The 23,279-nt window shown below is 39.8% G+C and overlaps 1 protein-coding gene across 1 annotated transcript in view; it reads left to right on the forward strand.

The window, feature by feature from the left end:
- Positions 1-23,279, forward strand: part of LOC130924385 (EMILIN-1-A-like) — a 71,027-nt gene that overhangs the window by 43,312 nt on the left and 4,436 nt on the right. The window contains exons 2-11 of the mRNA XM_057850931.1: positions 2,745-2,870; positions 6,433-6,659; positions 6,871-7,124; positions 8,389-8,565; positions 8,637-9,620; positions 11,637-11,940; positions 17,447-17,680; positions 17,765-18,013; positions 18,152-18,343; positions 22,403-22,510. Of these exons, the coding sequence (XP_057706914.1) occupies positions 2,745-2,870; positions 6,433-6,659; positions 6,871-7,124; positions 8,389-8,565; positions 8,637-9,620; positions 11,637-11,940; positions 17,447-17,680; positions 17,765-18,013; positions 18,152-18,343; positions 22,403-22,510 (2,855 nt within the window). The remainder of the gene's footprint in view (positions 1-2,744; positions 2,871-6,432; positions 6,660-6,870; positions 7,125-8,388; positions 8,566-8,636; positions 9,621-11,636; positions 11,941-17,446; positions 17,681-17,764; positions 18,014-18,151; positions 18,344-22,402; positions 22,511-23,279) is intronic.

Below are 23,279 nucleotides of genomic sequence, written 5' to 3' on the forward strand. Positions count from 1 at the left end.
TCCGTGGCACATTTGCTACCGGGCCGCACAGAAATAATAATTTAATAACGACCGTATTCTGGTCGAATTAACCCTGTGCCCCTGCTTAACACACCAATATCCCTGTCTACTCTAGATATAATACTACGGGATAGATTAGAATGTCGTCATAGAAATCTATTGATTGGACTGCTAGCAGTACATCTTGTTTGTGTATATAATATATCGATGTGCGCGTGTCCTAGGCCGATGGCGCAGCACATTTGTTCCCGGAAATAATTAGCCCCCACACGAGTGAAGATGACTGGAAAACAGACGTCTTTGGAGATATTTTTTACGGCAAAAAAAGCACCTGACGAGCCTACAACCTCGAAGACCCACGAACCGCGAAGTAGTGGATTCGTGACCCGTTTGTGAATAAACGGAGTGATTCGAGCATGTCTGTGCAATAGGAGGATCAACTTGTAGAGATCGCAAATGACGGCGACCTTATTCAACGTACATTTGAGACTCTAGCGAGGTTCTGGATCAAAGTCATTCTGGAATATCCTGACATCGGCGATACGAGAGCATTGAAAACCTTGCTACAATTTCCAACATCGTACCTTTGTGAAGCGGGCTTCTTAATTAATGCTTAACGACAAGGCGAAGTCGTTAATGGTGAGAGCGGTGTGCAGTTGTTGTGTGCAGCTAACATGGCAGGATGTATTTGTGGAGAACTTTTCTACAAGTCCTTCCATTATCAAACTTTCAAGAACGTTTGTAGTGTTTACTTTGGAATTGCTGCATTTGCGCATTTTGCGGCTATATCTAACGTTAACGCGCATGCGCAGAACCGCATCATTGCAATCAAAAAAAAGACTCAAATAACACCGGCACGTGGTGCAAAAAAGGTTGGGGACCCCTGAGCTAGCTGACAATAGCACCAACATTTTCATAGCTAGTGTAGGTTTTCAATGTATTTCTTGTTGTTGTTTGTGTTCCATTTCTTTCTTTTCTTGTGTTCCTTTTCTTTTTGTCTGTTCCCCCATAACGCTTTCCTGTTCGCTGCTTTTATTTTTCATAACAAACGAGGTATGTCGAATGATCACAGTGGGAGTATGTCATATTCTCAATGTGAAACATTAAAACTGTTCACTTCAGACCAACCGGACACTTACACTTCCATTCTCTGCGTCAAACAGCTGAACGGGAAAGGTTTAAAAAAAACGAAAGAAAAAAAAGGTTTAACCCTCACACTGCATTTACTCCATTTACTTTACCTGAGTAACTTTTTGAGAAAAATGTACCATACCCTTAAGAGTAGTTCTGCCACATCATAGTTTTAACTGTTACTTGAGTAGATTTGTGAAGAAGAAACGCTTCTTTAGGCTGCACTTGTCCCTACATTTTTCCTCTCTATTCTACATATCAGATTTTACTAATTGCGACACGTGAGTGTTTTGTAAATACGGCCCACAGTGTCATGCTTTTTCTGCTCTTGAAGCAACGTGTGACACATTCATCACTCAACCATGATCACATCACTGGATGGTTTACCAAAACCATGTGCTGAAAATTTCTTGGTCATGAACCCACAATTGGATTCTGTCATTACATTTCTGCTGTGTGAAACTCAAACTGTCATTACGTACATTTAATACCGTAATACAAATCATCCCTTTAACAGAAAGAATGTTAATAATGTTAATGCCATCTTGTGGATTCATTGTTATAACAAAAAAATACCGTATTTATGTACAGTATGTTGATACCCGTCTTGTGTCTTATCTTTCCATTCCAACAATAATTTGCAGAAAAATGTGGCAATATTTAGAGATGGTTTGAATTGCAATTAATTACGATTAATTTTTAAGCTGTGATTAACTCGATTAAAAATTGTAATCGGTTGATAGCCCTAATTGTTATTTCTTTGTTTGTTTCTCATGATTGCATACATTTTTCCTCAGAATGGAGTGATTTTATATATATGTCCCTGCAATTGCTCTATAAAAGTAACATTTACTGACCACCCCATTGTTTTTATTCATTTCTTTTAGTGTTTCATAATGCCAAGGAGTTGCACTTTTGATCTAATTCACTATTTTTTCAAGCTTTTTACCTGAGTTTGTTCTACATGATAAAATGTCTGAGTGAATGTTCGTCCGAGACTGGTGATTCCATACTTTTTGCTAGGGGTGTATGATTTTTTTGTGTGTGTTTCTTTTGTTTTGTATTTCTTTGGCTTAATGTGGTTATGTAATGGGTAATTGTACACTATTATTATTACAACAGTTCATATAGGTAACTTTGTGCTCAGAAAAAAAAAATACTATTGTTTAGAAAAAAAAATCCAACAAAAATATAAGCAGTTACTCACAACTTTACTCATTACTTGAGTATTCTTTTCACCAAATACTTTTTTACTTGTATTTGAGTACATTTTTTGGATGGCTACTTTTACTTGAGTAATATTATTTTGAAGTAACGGTACTCTTTTTTTGAGTAAAATTTTTGGCTACTCTACTTCAACCAGGGCACACTCACATCTTAGGCAAGGAACAGTTCAAAATATTGGAAAATGACTTTAGTACCTCTTTCATTTGAATGAATCTTTTCTTACATGCTCCACATATTTATTTTAGGACACATGCTAATGTCATCACGTGCCTTTCGAGGGACGTCATACCGTAAACACTTGGAATGTTTGGCACTGTTTTCTGTGAAACTGCCTTACAGTGACAATAGAGCACTTCATTGAGAGCTGAATTGTGTGTGTTCCTCAGGAATTGGTGTGCATACGTGGTGACAAAGACGGTCAGTTGTGTGGTCGAAGATGGAGTGGAGACATACGTGAAACCAGATTACCATCCTTGCGCCTGGGGCAGTGGTCAGTGCAGCCGCGTGGTCGTGTGAGTGCTTCACACACACAAACACACTCACCAGCCAGACGCACACTAATGCACCCCTGACATAAATATTTTCTATTCATTCCTTTTACTTTGATTGGGTGTTTAAAAATCCTGTGTAAATACAACGGTGTGTCACTTCAACATTTTGGTAAGTTTGTGACGAGACAAGCTCGGTGAAAATCGGACACAGATCGCTCAATTACTTCAACATCTGTTCTTCAACGCCTGTTTTCCGTTTCAATTCTCTGGTATTTGTGAGTTGTCTCTGCAACTTTACAAACTGATGCAATCGAGGGTCAGGCTCTATTTTGGCTGAGAGTTTTGTCAAACATAGTTGTGGTGGACTGCAGCATCTCTACTCGAGACAAAGTAAAAATAAGTAACCAAAGAGAACCACATATTGAGGTCATAATCATGTCTTTCACTGAAGGAAAAAGGACAAAACAAAAACAAAACAATCAACGGTGGTACCTCCAAAGTCAAACATGCTACAAATCTTAATGTGATAATTGCCAACAAATGTTCCTCATCGTAAAATAAAACAGTGGTGTTAAAATAATAAAAAACTTTCTAAAAAATTACAGCTGCAATCGTAAATACATTATAGAAATTTGCATGAGACTCATCATTTTGTTGTCACACATGAATCTGATAAAACATGATTACATTGACAACAGAGGCCCGTCAGACAAATACACCACAAAGTAGCCACCAAGGACCACATGAGTAGTTTGAGAGCTTTTTCTAAAAATACTGTAGCTAACCATCATAAATAGGCAGAGGTGGGTAGTAACGCATTACATTTACATGTAATCTGTTACATTTACATGAGTAATCTTTTGAATTATTGTTCTAAGTGTAGTTTTACCAAACCGTACTTTTTACTTTAGTTGAGCATATTTGTGAAGACTACTCTGACTCGGTCGGTACACTAGAGTCGTTTTTACTCTTTAATCTACATTTCGACTTTATTTTTTTCCTGGGTTACCCATAGTGGCTGACACATACAGTAGCATGAAAAAGTATCTGAACCTTTTGGAATTTCTCACATTTCTGCATGAAATCACCATCAAATGTGATCTGCTCTTTGTAAAAATCACACAGATGAAAAAACAGTGTCTGCTAAATTCTGGAAAAATGTGCCCCAGATCGGATTTAAACCACCTATGAAAGTGACCCAGATCGCATTTGAAATAGTCCACTTCTATGCGACTTGTCACGTTCAGACCGTCAAGTTAATGCCTTACTCGAGTTGGAAAAACACGGAAAAATCGATTTGTGCATTAAGACCTGCGGTATGAACCTAGCCAATTAACTTGAGAAGAGCTGCATTATACAAATAAGATGAAACAATAGTCACATGACCGCACACAAGCTTGCAGTCAGAAGTCCTATGATCATGGAGTTTTTAAGGTAGCGTAAAAATAAAGTATTTGACATTGAGCGCTGCCGTCAACGTTATTCAAAAGTGCGGATTTCAACCTCTCTCACAGTTTTTATATGGCACACATTTTTGTGTATTCTTTTTTTCATGGAAGAGGTTATAGTACAGTCTAATAATAACAGTTCATATAGATGATGTGCTGGGAAAACAATTGTTTAAAAAAAAAAAATCTGACATATAATAAGCGGCATGGAAAATGAATGAATGAATGAATAAGCCGTGATGACTACTATTATTTTGAAGTTCTATTCTTACTTGAGTCGAATTTTTGGCTTCTCTACCCACCTCTGCAGATCACATACAGTGGTATGAAAAAGTATCTGAACCTTTTGGAATTTCTCGCATTTCTGCATAAAATCACCATCAAATGTGATCTGATCTTTGTCAAAATCACACAGATGAAAAAACGGTGTCTGCTTTAACTAAAACAACCCAAACTTTTATAGGTTTTCATATTTTAATGAGGATAGTATGCCAACAATGACAGAAGGGTGAAAAATAAGTAAGTGAACCATTACATTTAATATTTTGTGCCGCCATCTTGGCAGCAATTACGTCAACCAAACGCTTCAGGTAGTTGCAGATTAGTCTGGCACATCAATCAGGACAAATCTTGGCCCATTCTTCTCTTCAGAACTGCTGTATTTCAGTCAGATTCCTGTGAAGTCTGGCATGAATCGCTGTCTTTAGGTCATGCCACAGCATCTCAATGGGGTTCAAGTCTGAACTTTGACTTGGTCACTCCAGAACGTGTATTTTGTTCTCCTGAAAACATTCTGCAGTTGATTTACTTCTGTGTTTTGGATCATTGTCTTGTTGCAGCATCAATCCTCTTTTTAGTTTTAACTGTCTGACAGGCGGGCTCAGGTTTTCCTGCAAAACATCCTGATAAACTTTTGAATTCATTCTTCCATTAATGATTGCAAGTAGTCCAAGCCCTAAGGTAACAAAACAGCCCCAAATCATGATGCTCCCTCCACCATGCTTCATGGTGGGGATGAGGTGTTGATTTTGGTGAGCTGTTCTATTTTACCTCCACACATGACATTGTGTGTTACTCAAAAAACAATTCAACTTTGGTTTACAAAATAAAATAAATATAAAATATTTTGCCAAAACTTCTATGGAATGTCCAAATGCCTTTTTGCGAACATTAAATGAGCAACAGTTTTTTGGTTTTTTTTAGACAGCAGTGGCTTCCTCCGTGGAGTCCTCCCATGAACACCATTCTTGGCCATAGTTTTACATATAGTTGATGTGTGCAGAGATAATGGACTGTGCCAGTGATTTCTGTAAGTCTTCTCTGTAAGACTCTAGGGTTCTTTTTTTTACCTCTCTGAGTATTTTGCACTGAACTTTTGGCGTCATCTTTGGTGGATGGCCTCTCGTTGGGAGAGAAGCAACAGTGCAAAACTCTCTCCATGTGTAGACAACTTCTCTGATTGTCGATTGATGACCATCCAGACTTTTAGAGATTGTTTTGTGTCCTTTCGCAGCTTTATACAAATCAACAATCCTTGATCGCAGGTCTTCAGACAGCTCTTTTGACCGAGCCATAATGCACATCGGACAATGATTCTTATAAAAACAGTTCTTACCAGGTGTGTGTTTTATAGTGGGCAGCTTTAAACCACTCATCAGTGATTGGGCACACACCTGACTTAAATTGTTTGGTAAAAATTGGTTTCAATTGCTCTTTAAGTCTCCTTAGGCAGAGAGTTCACTTTCTTATTTTAGTTGGTTTAGATGGTAGTTGGTGATTATAGATGACATTGTTTTGAGAAAAAAATAGCATTGTTTAAAAAGAAAAAAAAAATCAAACATTGTAAGCAGTTGCTCACAAGCTCATTACTGAAATATTCTTTTCACCGGAAGAATTTTTACTTGTATTTGAGTCATTTTTTGGGGATGACTATATTTTACTAGAGTAGAATTTTTGGCTACTCTACCCACCTGTGAATCGGGAAGTTTTGTAAATGTGATCATTTAAACATGCAGAGCCCCAAAGTCATATGCAGTGTAGCTGAATTCAGCATAACTTCTGCTTAGCCCATCTTGTACGCCATTTAACTTTATTTTATTCCCACTTTTTTATTTTTCTTATTGATGTCTTTCCAGCTATCGTACCTACATGAGACCCAGGTACAAAGTAGCCTATAAAATGGTGACACAGATGGAGTGGAAGTGTTGCCAGGGTTATAGTGGTGATGACTGTAGCAATGGTCCAACTGGTGGAACAGGGATAACCAACAGGCCTCTGCCCCAGCCAGGAACTGGACACAGTGGGACAAGTACTAGACAAGGAGGCATCAACACTGACTTTGGACAGAATGGAGGATACAATGGTAAGTTTATTCTTTATTACCACAACAATGTAATTGCTTGATATGAACCAGATTTTAATCGGACACATGAAATCAAGGCAACTGGAAAAATACCATCCATGTCGAAGCAAATCGGAAAACTTACTCAATTTAGTTGTCTTTAGTGCCTTGAATTCCATCCTGTTGTCATATGACGACAAATACTTAACTTGCTGCTTCTTTTTTTCTCCAGGAAGGGTGGATAATGAAAAGATGAGGCAGCTGGAGGAAAAGATTCACACCCTGACCAAGACTATTGAGGACTTGCAATCTAGCATGACATCCATGAACGAGCACTTTCAGGGAGGGTCCAACAAACCCGGTCTTCATGGCAACAGTGGTACATCCTTCGGGGGAAGAAACCCTGCGGATGCAGCTCAACCAGAGATTAAAGAGACAATCCATAGCATCCAAACCAAATTGGATCAACTTGATAATCGCACACAGGTGACACAGACCGTCTTCAGAGGAAAGTGCTTAATGAGCAGAGAAACAAAAATATTAGGCCGATCGTTAAATGTGCTTTAATGTTGAGGTGTATACGGGTAGAGATGCCCACAGAGATTTTAATGACAACCTGTGGTGGATGAAGTACTCACTTTTTTTTAAATTTAAGTAAAAGTACAGACACCGGGGGAAAAATATTACTGAACCCCTTCAGAGCTGAGCATGCTGCTGAGGGACATGACGCCTACGCATTTCTAAATCATTAAAATACTGAATTTAGTTGCTATTGCCACTTCTGGGTGATGATTGGATGAAACTTTACCCATCAAAATCAAATCATGAGGTTTAGCACACCCTCTTCTTTCTTGGTTAAAAGCAAAACAAACCATGGAGGTAGTATTTATGTTACGTAAATATGGCGAATGTGCAGCTCGTCTTTAAGTTCACTGTAGCGCCGCCTTACCACATCTCCACAGCAAAGAGCGTTTTACGTTGAAATTCTTGTGAATAAATGCTTAAATCCCTGAATTCTTTATAGATATAGACATAAAACATTCTCAATTCTTGGTTAAAAACAAATAAACAGGCAGGTAGCATTTATTTTACGCACATATGTCGAATGTGTTGCTAGTCTTTCAGCCACTGTGGCGCCACCTTATCACCACAAAGAGCTTTTTACATTGAAATTCTTGTGAATAAATGATTAAATCCCTGAATTCTATGTACCGTATTGGCGCGAATATAAGAAGCTGTTTTTCGCATTGAAATAAGACTGGAAAAAGTGGGGGTCGTCTTACATTCGCGGTCTAGACATTATATCCACTCACGACGCTAGATGGCACCAGATATCATTGAAGCGAATGCTGAACTTCAGGAGTAATGTTCTGTCATGACAGATCTCAGCTACTCTCAAGTTTAACCAGTTTGCATTATTTTATTGCAATGTTTTTCCTTATTCAGACTACAAGTATGTGTATTTGCATGTACTTGTACTAGAAGTACGTGTGTACTTGTACTACAAATACACCGACCAGCATAGGAAAGTTTTCTAGTGTATGACTGAAATGCAACATTGGTATGATAAAGCAGTTTGATTCTCCATTGCGAAGCACTTATCTGGCAGCTCATAGATGAAAGAAAAGGGATGTTGAGCCTTCAATATTTTGATCCTGTTTGCAGTACCATTTTTGGCCAACAATCTCACATATTGCTCCTTTAACGGTGGGAGTGCGTATCTTACTAACGTTTTTGCTTCTTCTAATAGGCTCATGATAAAACGCTTGTAAGTATCAACAATCATCTGGTAAACGGAAAAGGGAATGATCTGGATGGAGGTCTACCAGAAGGAGGAAGTCTGGGTGGAAAAATTCTAAACTCACTGAAGGAGGAGATTCTTAAGGAGCTCGAGAGAAGGGTCTCACTATCATGCTCATCATGTCAGGTATTAGTGTTCTGTTATTTCATCATCACACAGTTATATCCCAGCATGACAAATTCATTGTATGTTTTTAGGCTGGTGTGGAGGACCTACAGAGACAACAGCGGGAAGACCGGGAAAGAATTCGGGCCTTGGAGAAGCAGATTAATTCAATGGATGTTCGTTATCGCCAGGGAGTTGATGGATTGCGCCGGGAAATAACCAGTTCAAAAGGATGCTGTGACACCATCAATGACCTCCGAAACCGTGTAACAGATGCCGAGCGCAAGATCAGCTCGGCGGCAGAGAACTTTGATGTCCTGCAGAACCGACTGAACGACAAGCTGAAGGGAGGAAGCGGCAGCAGTAGTAAGGAGGGAGGATTCAGAGGAGGGGAGATTGGCGCTGAAGGCAGCAGGAGGGGCAGTAGCGGGAATGTAGTGCTAACTGAGGAGAAACTAAACAATCGATTGAAGGATTTGGAACGTCGGGTCAATGGGACTATGGAGCAAACTGAACAAAGCTGTGCATATTTGGAAAATGATTTGAAGGACTATTTTCACAGAGAACTAAGTGACCTTCGGACTGTGTTCCTGGACCGCTTTGATGATCAGGCCTTCAGGATCGCAGACGTGGAGCTGGATGTGGGGCTTGTGAAGCAAAGCGTGAATGAGCACGACAAGACACTATCAAAGCTAGAAAACAGAACCTCCCTCCTGAACAGGAAGTTGGAGGAGTGTGGCTGTAGAAGTATGGGAGGAGGAGGGGAAGCAGGAAGAGGAGGGGGTAATGCTTTCAATCCTGGAGGCCATGGTGACACCACTGGTGGAGCCAGGGGTGGGACTAGAGGTAGCAACGGCGGCAATAGAGGTAGCACTGGTGGAAGCAATGGTGGCATTGGTGGAGATGAAGGAGTCAGCGACACTGTGGGAGGAGGAGGCTTACCAGGAATAGGAGAAAGCTTTAATTCAACAAGGAAATCATTGGAATGGAGAGTAATAGACAATGAGAATCAAATTAGACATTTCAATACAAAACTAAAAGACTTGTCCGTGTATGGAGACTCTCTTAATGAGAAGGTAAATAAAGTGTTTTTTTTTGTTGTTGGTTTTTTTTGTAATTTAACATTGCCATTTTGGGATAACTAACATCAACAACTGTGATGGTTATACATATGCTGTGTAGGCAATTTCTAGTTTGTTTAGTTTATAAACTTACTTCAATTCAACTTATGTAAAATTATATAATCAAACCAACAGAGGTAGGCAGAGTAGTCAAACATTTTAATCAAGTAAGAGTAGCGTTACTTCAAAATAGTATTGCTCAAGTATTTGATGAAAACAATACTCAAGTAATGAGTAACTGTATAAAATGTCAGAATTGTTTTTAACTATGGTTTATTTTTCTTAGTATAACAAACTATATGAATTGTTAGTATTATACTACACAGTAAGCTATTATATGCCCATATTAGGCCAAAAAAATCGTTGAATTCCGACTGGAAATGTCTACAGAAATGAAACATCACTTGTCCAAAAGGCATGAGTGCCCTCTAGTGGAGAAAACATTTCCTACCACAAAATTACAATACAATTTCTCCAGTTTTCAGTGGTCAGTAGCTGCCAAATAAAAACTGGTAGAGTTGAAATACAGTACGTGCTTTCGGGTAATGTTGGCATGAAACACTTTATTTTAAATATATATAAATATAAGTAAGTGAACCCTCTGCCTAAGGACACTTAAAGACCTATTGAAACCAATTTTTACCAAACAATTTAAGTTAGGTGTGTACCCAATCACTGATGAGTGGTTTAAAGCTGCCCTGCTCACTATTAAAACAACACAAAATAATAAATGTGATGGTTCACTTATTTATTTCCCCCCCCCCCCCCCTTTAGTCATTGTTTGCATACTATCCTCATTGAAGTATGGAAACCTTTAAATGTTTGGGTGGTTTTGGTTAAAGCAGGCACTGTTTTTTCATCTGTGTGATTTTGACAAAATCAGATCACATTTGATGGTGATTTTATGCAGAAATGTGACAATTACAAAAAGGTTCAGATACATTTTAATACCACTGTATGTTATCTGCAGAGGGGGGTAGAGTAGCCAAAAACTTGACTCAAGTAAGAATGCAGTTACTTCAAAATAATAGTAGTCATCACGGCATGCTTAAATCCCTGAAGAGTCCCTTTATAGATATGGATGTAAAACAGTCTCGATTCTTGGTTAAAAGCAAAAAACAACAGGCAGTTAGCATTTACAGTATTTTACGTAAATATGTTGAATGTGCTGCTAGTCTTTCAGCCACTGTGGCGCCGCATTATCACAACAAAAAGCTTTTACGTTGAAATCTTTGGGAATAAATGCTTAAATCACTGAACTCTTTATATATATGGACGTAAAACAGTCTTGATTCTTGGTTAAAAGCAAAAAAATGGGGAGTTAGCATTTATTTTATGTAAATATGTCGAATGTGTTGCTAGTCTATAAGCCACTGTTGCGCCGCCATATCACAACAAAGAGCTTTTCATGTTTGAATTTTTGTAAAAAAAAATAAAAAAAAAAAAAAAAGCTTAAATCCCTGAATTCTTTATAGATATGGATGTAAAACAGTCTCAATTGTTGGTTAAAAGCACAAAAAAAAAAAAAAAAAAAAAACAGTCAGTGAGCATTTATTTTAGGTAAATATTGGGAATTATGACGCCAATGCTGTAGTGGTTAATTTCACCTTTCAAACTGCATGCATGGTACGAAAAATACAATAATTACCTTGAATCCTTGAACAAATCACTCTTGGGACAATCCTTCCTGTTTGTATACGGTACCACTTTCGTACTTTTTTAACCTAAATCCGTCGTTGGATTGCTGCATGTGTTGAATAACTGCGACCGACTGAAGCGGAGTGTAGGACAGCCCCCTACTTGAAGGCATGGCGCAGTGTCTGGCGAATGTGACCCATCAATATGATTATGAATTTTTTGACTTTGAAGAATGATCTCAGATCTTATAAATCTCTGCTGCAAAAAACTGGCAAGGAAAATGTTGATATGATTGCCAGCATGGATTTCACCATGTTTATTTTCACTACTTAGGTTGTGGATCTGAGCCATGACATCCGTAAGATCAAGGATTTGACCGGTGATCACGGTGAACACTTTAACCGCATTGTGACAGAGGTGGAGTTGCTCGGGCAGGATTGCGAAATCTGCGGGAGAGTGGAAAATGAGTTGCGGAAGCTGCGGAATCATTCCAAGGATGCACTGGGCCGCTTGCAGAACCAAATGAACCGACTTCAGCTGAATGTGGACTCTGGGGGTGCCTGCAACCAGATGTGTTCTCACCTGCAAGATGAAGTTCGTCTTCTGCAAGAGGATGTCACACGATGCACAAATAAATGTAAGATATCAAAATGTGTTGGCAAAAAAATGGTTCCTTGGATTCTGATTTTGTGATAAAAGTTAAAAAACAGCTTTGAAAATAGAAATATGCTCAAAACTAGAGATGATGAGATGCTGCCGATGCTTAAAAAGCATATGACAGGAGAAAAAAAGTCTTAAATAGCATTATTATGTGAATTAGAATCATATTTTGAGACGATTCGACTATATACAACAATTTAGCAAAGCGCAGATGACAAGAAATTAGTCTTTTAATCTGCCGGTTAGCCACGCCTACCATTATAGGGCTCTAGCATCCCCAACAGGTGGATGACGTCAGCGGGAGACTGGGCTCATCGGTTTTACTATTCAGCCCATTGAGGGGGAATTATTCAGAACGAGGAAAACGCGACGAAGAGAGCCGCAAAATGTCATTGTTTCAGTCACTCTACTCCAATATTTTTACAGGATATTCTTTTTATCCAAGTATTTTTCCCCAATAGCTAAATAAATGGCTTGAGAAGGACCAGTCAGCCCGTCGAGGGGCAACTATTCACAATGAGGAAAATGCGACGAAGAGAGCTGCAAAATGTCATTGTTTCTGTCTCTTTACTTCAATATTTTTACAGGATATTCTTTTTATCCAAGTATTTTCCCCAACTGCTAAATAAATGGCATGGTCATGACAAATAACAGTCTTGTGCTAAATGGGATATGAAATGATAAATATGCACTTATTCAGGACGACATGGCAAAATTACTCCATAATGGTCAAAATTGTCGACTTCACCTTAACTGTCGCACCTCCCGAACAATATTTTATGACACCTAAATCAGACATATGTCATTTCCCTTCCCCGGCTTCGGAGAATGTAAACAAACCAAGAGGCGTGACAGCTGGCCGACATGCTAACCCGAACCGAGTGATGTTTCAAAGTCTTCGAAGCGGAAAATCACACATAACTAGCCCGGATTATTTGACATGACGACTGGGTTGTCGATTGTCTTCACGGAACGGCAAACTGCCCGGCGGAGAGCAATTTACAGATCGGCTGCAGTTGTTGTGCAGCTAAAATGCAGCTAATGTGCATGTGGAGAGCTTTTTACATGCCTATCAATGATCAAACGTAAGTAGTCCTTTATTTAAAGAAAGTTTGTAGTGTTTACTTTGTAATCGTTGTATTCGTATTTGACATAATACAAAACAAGATGTTAACTCACTTCCTCTTAAGTCCAATGGTCCCACAGTAGTCGGGCTTGTTTTGGCCAAAATCTACGTTGAATGGGAACCTATTGAAACTCCAAAAAGGCGCACATGCTTCTCCCTCATAAAGCAAGATTTTTCTGCAGCCGTTTGGCTGGCGTGATGCGAAAAATAAATGTATTAATCCGCAAAATCAACTGAATCCTTAGTCCTCATACACAACAGTACGGCTGTTTAGTGAAGAGGACGCCTTCACCCGTACACGTCACAGCGCTCTCCTCTTCACTGCAAGACCGAAGGCGGAAGTCACTCATTTTCATGGCGCGGGACTCAAAAAACTAAATAAATATAGCGATCGCTTCCACACACATCCAAGCGGTTCATATCATTCTGGAGCATTAAATACCGTGTGTATTATGAAATAAACATGCTTTTTCGTGTCACATGCACTTTAAATGCTGAAATGGAAGCTAATGGAGGTCTGATTAATATTCCATTTTCATAATCTTTCCCAAAATAAACAAATAACTGCAATTTCAGACTAAATAAGATAATTGATGGTAGCTTTGCATGCAATGCAAAAGCTACGTTCGAAAATATCAATTTTTTATTCAATAGGGTTTTTTTCGGCTTGCAGCCCAGCCAAAACCGTTCAACCCACCGACACCTTTCATACACCAAAACAACTTGAATTCTCATGCAACGTGGGGTCTCTTTCATTTGACACCCTAAAAATGACCATTGGCCCAAAAACACACAAAAAAAGTTATATTTCAAAATGCTACTTGTCCTACAATATTTGTCAAAACCACATCATTTATACATCAAAAAATTCAAGACGCCAAGGGGCAGAAAGTTTCTTTACAGTTTTTGCTCAAAACAAACAGTTCAGCCAAAATTTGCCCATACACAGTTATTTCTAAAGGCCATCATTTCCCATTGGTTTCCAATGGCCCTATTCGCCATTTATTTACAGTGGTGCAAATAAGTATTTAGTCAACCACCAATTGTGCAAGTTCACCGACTTAAAAAGATTAGAGAGGCCTTTAATTGTCAACATGGATAAACCTCAACCATGAGAGACAGAATGTGGAAAAAAAAACAGAAAATCCAATTGTTTGATTTTTAAAGAATTTATTTCCAAATTAGGGTTGAAAATAAGCATTTGGTCACCTACAAAAAACGATTTCTGGCTGTCAAAGAAGTCTAACTTCTTCTAACGAGGTGTAACGAGGCTCCAATCGTTACCTGTATTAATGACACCTGTTTTAACTCATTAGCGGTATAAAAGACACCTGTCCACAAGCTCAGTCAGTCACACTCCAAACTCCACTATGGCCAAGACCAAAGAGCTGTCGAAGGACACCAGAGACAAAATTGTAGACCTGCACCAGGCTGGGAAGACTGAATCTGCAATACGTAAAACGCTTGGTGTAAAGAAATCAACTGTTGGAGCAATTAGTAGAAAATGGAAGACATACAAGACCACTGATAAGCTCCCTCGATCTGGGGCTCCATGCAAGATTTCACCCCATGGCGTCAAAATGATAACAATAACAGTAAGCAAGAATCCCAGAAACACACCAGGGACCTAGTGAATGACCTACAGGGAGCTGGGACCACAGTAACAAAGGCTACCATCAGTAACACAATGCGCCGCCAGGGACTCAAATCCTGCACTGCCAGACGTGCCCCCCTGCCGAAGCCAGTACACGTCCAGGCCCGTCTGCGGTTCGCTAGAGAGCATTTGGATGATCCAGAAGAGGACTGGGAGAATGTGTCATGGTCAGATGAAACCAAAATAGAACTTTTTGGTATAAACACAGGTTCTCGTGTTTGGAGGAGAAAGAATACTGAATTGCATCCGAAGAACACCATATCCACTGTGAAGCACGGGGGTGGAAACATCATGCTTTGGGGCTGTTCTTCTGCAAAGGGACCAGGACGACTGATCTGTGTAAAGGAAAGAATGAACGGGGCCATGTATAGAGAGATTTTGAGTGAAAAACTCCATCAGCAAGGGGATTGGGGGCTGGGTCTTTCAGCATGACAATGATCCCAAACACACAGCCAGGGCAACAAAGGAGTGGCTTCGTGAGAAGCATTTCAAGGTCCTGGAGTGGCCTAGCCAGTCTCCAGATCTCAAAACCACAGAAAATCTGTGGAGGGAGTTGAAAGTCCGTGTTGCCCAACGACAGCCCCAAAACATCACTGCTCCAGAGGAGATCTGCATTGATGAATGGGCCAAAATACCAGCAACACTGTGTGAAAAGCTTGTTAAGAGTTACAAGAAAACGTTTGGCCTCTGTTATTGCCAACAAAGGGTACATAACAAAGTATTGAGATGAACTTTTGGTATTGACCAAATACTTATTTTCCACCATGATTTGCAAATAAATTATTTAAAAATCAAACAATGTGATTTTCTGTTTTTCCCCCCCACATTCTGTCTCTCATGGTTGAGGTTTACCCATGTTGACAATTACAGGCCTCTCTAATATTTTCAAGTGGGAGAACTTGTACAATTAGTGGTTGGCTAAATACTTATTGGCCCCACTGTACATAGCACAAAATCTTCTATTCACTCCTATTGATTTCCAACCCAAATGACCCTATATTAACAGGAAGTGACCCTGAAATGCCAATAAATCAAAAGAGTGTGAGCCAATATATACTAGTACAAGTAGTGACTCTGAAATGCCACAAAATAGGAAAGAAGTGACCCTGGAATGCCTCAAAATCATCAGGAAGTGACCCAATATGTACAGGAAGTGAACCCCAAATTCCCCCCAAATAAACAGGAAGTGACCCCCCAATCCCCCACACAGTAACAGGAAGTGACCCAATATGAACAGGAAGTGAAGTTTTTTTTAAACAGCAAAACCCTAACTGGAGGTTAGAGCACGCGAGAGCATAATTAAAGACACCATGATTTTAACGAGATATTATCGCATATTTACCTCTTTTCGATCCAAAAACTCCATGTAGCATGTATCACTGAGTGTCAAGACACATCTGTGAATGGCCACAGCTGGAATTTTGGGGGATTTTATTGGTGAAACATGGTAATATAAGAAGGGTCGCGGTGCAGAAATCGCAGACATCAAGGGGTAATTGAGATTTTCATTTTCATATATTTACCCTTTTAAACGTTTTTTTTTTTTTTTTTGGATCGATTATTTCTCATCTAAAATATTGGGAAAAATGTGACAGTAACGAAAAAAATACAATTAAGCAATAGTTATGAGGTAGATATCCGTGACTTTTTTTACAAACGCCAAAACTGACGTAATTTGTTTAAAAGTTATAAATATGCGAGTGAATAATTTTTTAAAGTTGAGGGTTATTTTTTACTAAATATTAGACATCAATTAATGATTCTAAGCTAAAAAATGACAGACATTTCGTATAATAAATACGATTACTTTCCTTCTTTTTATGGCTAGGTTGAAACAGAAGCGGTAGCGCGACGTCTGCAAACGGGGTTTTCGAGGGTAAAATGGACAAATTAAAAAGAGTTTGGGGACTTAATGCGCCATGAATCTGCTATGGCAGCCCATAGACATATTGTTCTATCAAACACAACAGTTGTTTTGGCTTAAAATACTGCAATTTATGTTTAAGAGGGGTGCAAGAGCAGAAACTGCTTTTCAGCCTTGTCTGTGTTTTCCGCCAAATACATCATATAACTAAGTTGAATATTCAAGTAAAAAAAGATTCTTCGCAAATTAAGAATCAGTCAACCCTAAGGTGAGTGGCATTGTTAAATGATCACTGATCCAATCACAAACCCCACCTCCTTCTCCTTCTGGTGTTGCATGCAGACAGTAACCGCTGTCTGTAGGGAGCGTTATTGCAACGCTAGTGATGCCAATTATAATAGTACACAAGCACTCACTTGAACATCACCCCCTAGCAATTTGCACCCCAGGGCAACCAGCCAAACCAACCGGGCCAAGAACCACCACTGCTTCTGTCGCTTCAACACAGAAAATGACTACGCGGGGGTTTCCAGGGTAAAATGGACAAATTAAAAAGAGTTTGGGGACTTAATGCGTCATGAATCTGCGCCAAGCTAAGTTGAAACATTGGTTCTGGGGACTAAATGGCGGACGAAGCACTGACATCATAAAGTTGAAATGTCCAAGGTCAAGGACTTTTGATTCCCCGTATTAGTCCCATCATCATTGTTTCAATAATTAGGTTTAATGTAACAAAATTATTCATAATACTTTACTTAATGGAACTTTTGCGACACCGAATTTAAAATAAGGAAGGTAGACATTTTTCATTCTAAGTATTGAACATTTTCACTGTTTAGGTGGTGGTTCTGGCAGCGCTGGTGCAAATGCCGGTACCAGGGGAGATGGGCCACATTTGGATGCTGAGCGGCCTTTAGATGGTCATAGCGTGATTGGAGGCTCTATTAACAACCAGATGAAGACACTCCAGGGTGAATTGTCTGAGGTCATACTGACCTTCAGCTCTATAAATGACACCCTGAAGGGTCTTGAGCACACTGTTCAGAAACATGGCAGCGTCATCACCGACTTGGGTGAGCTTAATTTAACAGAACTGACTCATCACACGTACTTTCCCAAAATATGCTGTAACCATCCAAACCTCTAACAATTAACAGGAAACACAAAGGATAAGATTATCTCTGAATTGGACAAGATACAACAGGAGGTGACAGAACACATTGAGGAAAGTCGGGACCGGCTGGATGGGATGGACGGAGATGTCAGACGCTTTGAGAGCACGATGCTGGTAGAAATGGGAGACTGTAAGAGATCGGGTGATGGGCTGGAGAAAAGGCTATCAAAACTTGAAGGAGTATGTGGAAGGTTGGATGGAGTCTATGACTCAATCCACAAGATAAAGGAAGGTATTACGTCATTCTATTCTTCTGCAATTGTTGTTGCAACACTAATTCTTGGAAGCTTCAACATTACATAGACTCTCTGAAATATAATTTTGGAGTTCATGATCCTGCTTTGTAACCCTTTCCTTACCCCATTTTCAGGACTGAACCAACATGTATCGAGCTTATGGACTTGTTTTTCGGGTCTGAACAACTCAATCATCCATCATGGAGGAATCCTAGACTTTGTACAGGACAACCAGGATGATATTCAGAGCCGGATAAAGAACCTCAATGCAAGCTTGAACCACATCTTAAAAGATAAGCAGAGGTTCACAGACCACGCCCTACCTGGTAAGAGCCTATGTTTTTATAAAATAAGTAGAGTACTCCAATTCTGATTAAGTTGGGCTGTTGTGTAAAATATGAACCAAACCAGGATGCAATCATTTTCAAATCATTTTCAATTCATATTTAATCGAATACACTACAAACTACAGTACCTCTACCGCCCCCTGAAGTGGAGGAAGACTAACTCTGGCATGGATATTTTTTTTTACTCAAAGGTATTCGCCGTCTGACAGCGTGCAATGAACCGTGATATCATGGCGCGGAATGGGTTACACTCATACAGTTACACTCTTAGAGGTCACACACATGCTCAAAGTGCTGGTGCCTCTCAGTTAAACCAGAAATGTTGGAGGAGGATCTGTTAAGTTCTGGGGCTGCTTTTCTGCATATGACACAGGGTGTCTTCATTATATGCTGGCTAAATGAAATAACAAGACTCTCAACGTGCAGTGGTATGAAAAGTATCTGAACCTTGTGGAATTTCTTATAAAGTATTTCCGTATAAAATCAACATCAAATGTGATCTAATCTTGGTCAAAATCACACAGATGAAAAAACTGTGTCTGCTTGAACTAAAACCACCCAATCATTGATAGGTTTATGAGGATAGTATGCAGAAGGTGGAAAAAAGTGAACACTCACATTTAATATTTTGTGTTCCCCCCTTTGGCAGGAATAACTTCAACCAGACGCTTCCTGTAGCTGCATATCAGTCTGGCACATCGATCAGGACTAACCTTGGCCCATTCTTCTCTACAAAACTGCTGTAGTTCAGTCAGATTCCTGGAATGTCTGGCATGAACCGCTTTCTTTAGGTCATGCCATAGCATCTCAATGGGATTCAAGTCTGGCCTTTGGCTTGGCCACTCCAGAATGTGTATTTTGTTCTTCCGAAAATATTCAGAAGTTAATTTACTTATGTGTTTTGGATCATTGTCTTGTTGGAGCATCCATCATCTTTTTTAGCTTCAACTGTCTGACAGACGGCCTCAGGTTTTCCCACCAAACATCCTGATAAACTCAATTCTTCCTTTAATGATTAAAAATTGTCCAGACCCCGAGGGAGCAAAACAGCCCCAAATCATGATACTCCCTCCACCATGCTTCACAGTGGTTATGAGGTGTTGATGTTGGTGAGCTGTTCCATTTTTCCTCCACACATGACGTTGTGTGTTACTCCCAAACAATTCAACTTTGGTTTCATTAGTCCACAAAATATTTTCGCCAAAACTTCTGTGGAGTGTCCAAGTGCCTTTTTGCCAACATTAAACGAGCAACATTGCATTTTTAGACAGCAGTGGCTTCCTCCGTGGAGTCCTCCCATGAACACCATTCTTTGCCATGGTTCTACATATAGTTGATGTGTGCACATAGATATTGGACTGTGCCAGTGATTTCTGTAAGTCTTTAGCAGATACTCGAGGGTTCTTTTTTACCTCTCTGAGTATTCTGTGCTGAACTCTTGGCGTCATCTTTGGTCGACAGCCACTACTTGGGAGAGAAGCAACAGTGCCAAACCCTCTTCATTTGTTTTCAAATTCTCTGAGTGTCGATTGATGAACATCCAGACTTTTATACATGGTTTTGTACCCTTTCCCAGCTTTATACAAATCAGCAATCCTTGATCGCAGGTCTTTTGACCAAGCCATAATGCACATCAGACAATGCTTCTCATCAAGTCAATTCTTACCAGGTGCGTGTTTTATAGTGTGCAGGGCAGCTTTAAACCACTCATCAGTGATCGGGCACACACTTGACTTAAATTGTTTGGTAAAAATTGGTTTCAACTGCTCTTTAAGTCTCCTTAAGCTAGTGGTCTCCAAACTATTCCACATAGGGCCGCAGTGAGTGCAGGATTTCATTTCAACAAAACAAGACCACACCTTTTCACCAATCTGGTGTTTTATAAGTGTAATCAGTTGATTGCAATCAGGTGCTGCTTGTTTTAGTTGCAATCAGATTGGTTAAAAGGTCTGTGCTTGATCGGTATGAACAAAAACCAGGACCCACAGCGGCCCTCGAAGACCGGTTTGGAGACCCCTGCCTTAAGCAGAGGGTTCACTTACCCCTTCTGTCATTGTTTGCATGCTATCCTCATTAAAATATGAAAACCTATAAATGTTTGGGTGGTTTTAGTTACAACAGACACTTTTTTCATGTTTTTGTGATTTTGACAAAGATCCGATCACATTTGATGGTTCTTTTATGCAGAAATATGAGAAATTCCACAGGGTTCAGATACTTTTTCATACCACTGTATTATAGAAAATAAGTGCTGTATAGTGTTTAAGCTTCGTCTCAGTCATGGGTCTTGCGTCCTGAGATCTTGTCTTTGTACTTTGGGCATCTAAAAACCCAAGGCATCAAGCAAACCACAGAAGGTTCTGAGGAAATAGTTTATTGAAGCAGGAGTGCTACCAACTTAACCACTGCATGCCACCCTTAGGTTAACCAGTGATAAGAATTTATTGTGTAAAATAAAATGGGTAATCCAAGGTCAGCTGAATGATATAGATGTTACTACAGTGATACTCGCTACTTCGCAGCTCAACTATCACATCCTCAGTGCATCGCGGACTTAAGCATGTGCACGTCCAGTGAGCATTTCAAAACAAAAGCAAATCACGTCTGCAGTTAGAATTGCTATTTCTAAGCGTTTTATGGCTATTCAACACAATGCTCTAGCACAGCTACAGCATTAGTCATCTGTGAGCGGAATTCATGTTTATGCCATTAGTGGTCAGGTTGGGGACACGGCAAAGCAAATAATTCCCAAAATGATCTAGCTTCATTTTTTTCCCTCAAAGTGTCACTTTTGTGTGTTCAACTACTGTTCTGGCTGCTCTGTCAAACAACAGTTCGCCTCACCTGCCTGTTTGGCAATAAAAGTCTGCTTCATTTTAAAATGGGCTGTTCTCAATTAACTCAAAGAGTGTTTACAGTGGTTTTGCTGTTGACTTCAGCTCATTCCAATTTTATTGCATGCTTAAAAGAGCAGTCTAGTTTAGTTTAGATTCTCTGATCCTGCATTTCTCTCTGATAAAAATTTCAGGAAAGAGAACCAAAACTGTAATTTACACATACTTTCTTAATTTTGGCTGCTGAAATCTAAACAGTGCACTCTTTTTAAACAAGTAAAAATACTTTCCAGCTCACTTTTCTATCATATTTGTGGCACCTGCTTGAAATACAGAATTGTTAACGTGACCATTGAAATGTGCAAATTTAGTTCAGTTTTTTGAAATTCTCATGATAAATGCAGTAATTTAAAACTATGACAAATGGATTACAGTTTCTTTTTGCTCAAGTTAGTACATTTATGCTCCGATATGGATGTTTTTTCCACCATCTTGACACATTTCTTCTTAAATTTGAATTCATGCTTCATTTTAAGGATGTCCGCGATCCAATCACATGATTGGAAATTGAGGCTGATCACGTCATTTTTAGACAGTCGGAAATAGTGGAAAAAGATTGTGCACTTAACTATAATTTCTTATACAACAAGAATGTGTACTTCGGTGTACTTGTACTACAAGTACCTGTTTTTGCATATACTTAAACCATAAGCACAAAAACTTGCATGTACTTGTACTACAAGTACTACAAGTAGGTGTACTTGCATGTACTGCAAGTAGGTGTACTTGCATATACTCTAAGTGGATGTTCATGCATGTACTGCAAGTAGGCGCGTTTGCATATACTTGTACGACAAATATTCTGACCAGCACAGCAAAGCTACCCACACAATTTCATCAGAAATTGCATTTACTAGTGTCTGATAGAAATCATTGGTCATTGGTATGTTAATGCAGTTTGATTCTCCATTGCGAAGCACTAATCTGGTGCACGTCAATATTTTGATCCTGGCTGCAGTACCATTCTTACATAATGCTCCTTTAAAAGAAATACGAATATTTTTTCATTTTGGCACTCCTGTGATTCTATAGTAGGAATCCTGGGTAAGTAACCAGGGTTTCAACCTAAAAGAGTAGGTATGGACTGCAACCCTCATTAACTCTGCTAAAGATGACAACATATTATTGTATGATAATATTCCAGGCCATCCTGGGCCTCCAGGTGAGAGAGGCTTGAATGGGCTGCCTGGTCCGCAAGGGCCACCTGGACCTTCGGGGAGACCTGGAGAAAGTGGAGCACGTGGGCTACCAGGTATAACAAAGATATCTTTAAAATATATATATATAATTTTTTTTCCAAACCTGTCCTGTTCAGCTGTTTGATACAGAGAATATAAATCTGAGTGTAGGGTGATCTGAACAGTTTTAATTTTTAACATTGGAGTATGACATAGCCCCATTGTGATCAGTCGACATACAGTACCTCGTTGATTAAGACAAATCAGCGAACAGGAAGAGGTTATGGGGAAACTGAAGAAAAGAAGGAGAGAGAGACAGAAGAAAAACAACAACAAGAAATACATTGAACGCCTACACTTACTATGAATATGTTGGTGCTATCGTCAACTAGATGTATTTCCGGTTGACACCATGTGGGAAGCCTGATAACCAGGGAAGGGGGGGGGGGGCGTTGGGGGGGGTCTAGAGGATAAGTGATTGGGAGGGGTGGAGTGTGCACAAATCAGCCCTGTGATCTAGAACCCCAGTAATCGTGTGAGTCCCTTGTGAGTGTGAGCTTGCTGGCAACCTACTATATGCCGCCCCATCGCCAATCCTGGCACTGAGGTCCTCCACCCGAGCGTACCCAATCACATCCAGCCATGCGCCAATCTCATCACACATGCGATAACCACGCAGACGAGTGGGCGCCATCCCAGCGCAGCCCATCCCTCCTCCCGCCATCCCCCGGCCATCGTCACCCCCCAGGGATCCAGGGTGGTCCCCTGGGCCACCCACGCCCCTATCAACCAGCCTTCAGGGATGGGAAGAGGGGACGCACCACCAACCCCTAAAATAGGAGA

This window comes from Corythoichthys intestinalis, chromosome 1 (assembly GCF_030265065.1).
Source record: "Corythoichthys intestinalis isolate RoL2023-P3 chromosome 1, ASM3026506v1, whole genome shotgun sequence".
Classification (NCBI taxonomy): domain Eukaryota; kingdom Metazoa; phylum Chordata; class Actinopteri; order Syngnathiformes; family Syngnathidae; genus Corythoichthys; species Corythoichthys intestinalis.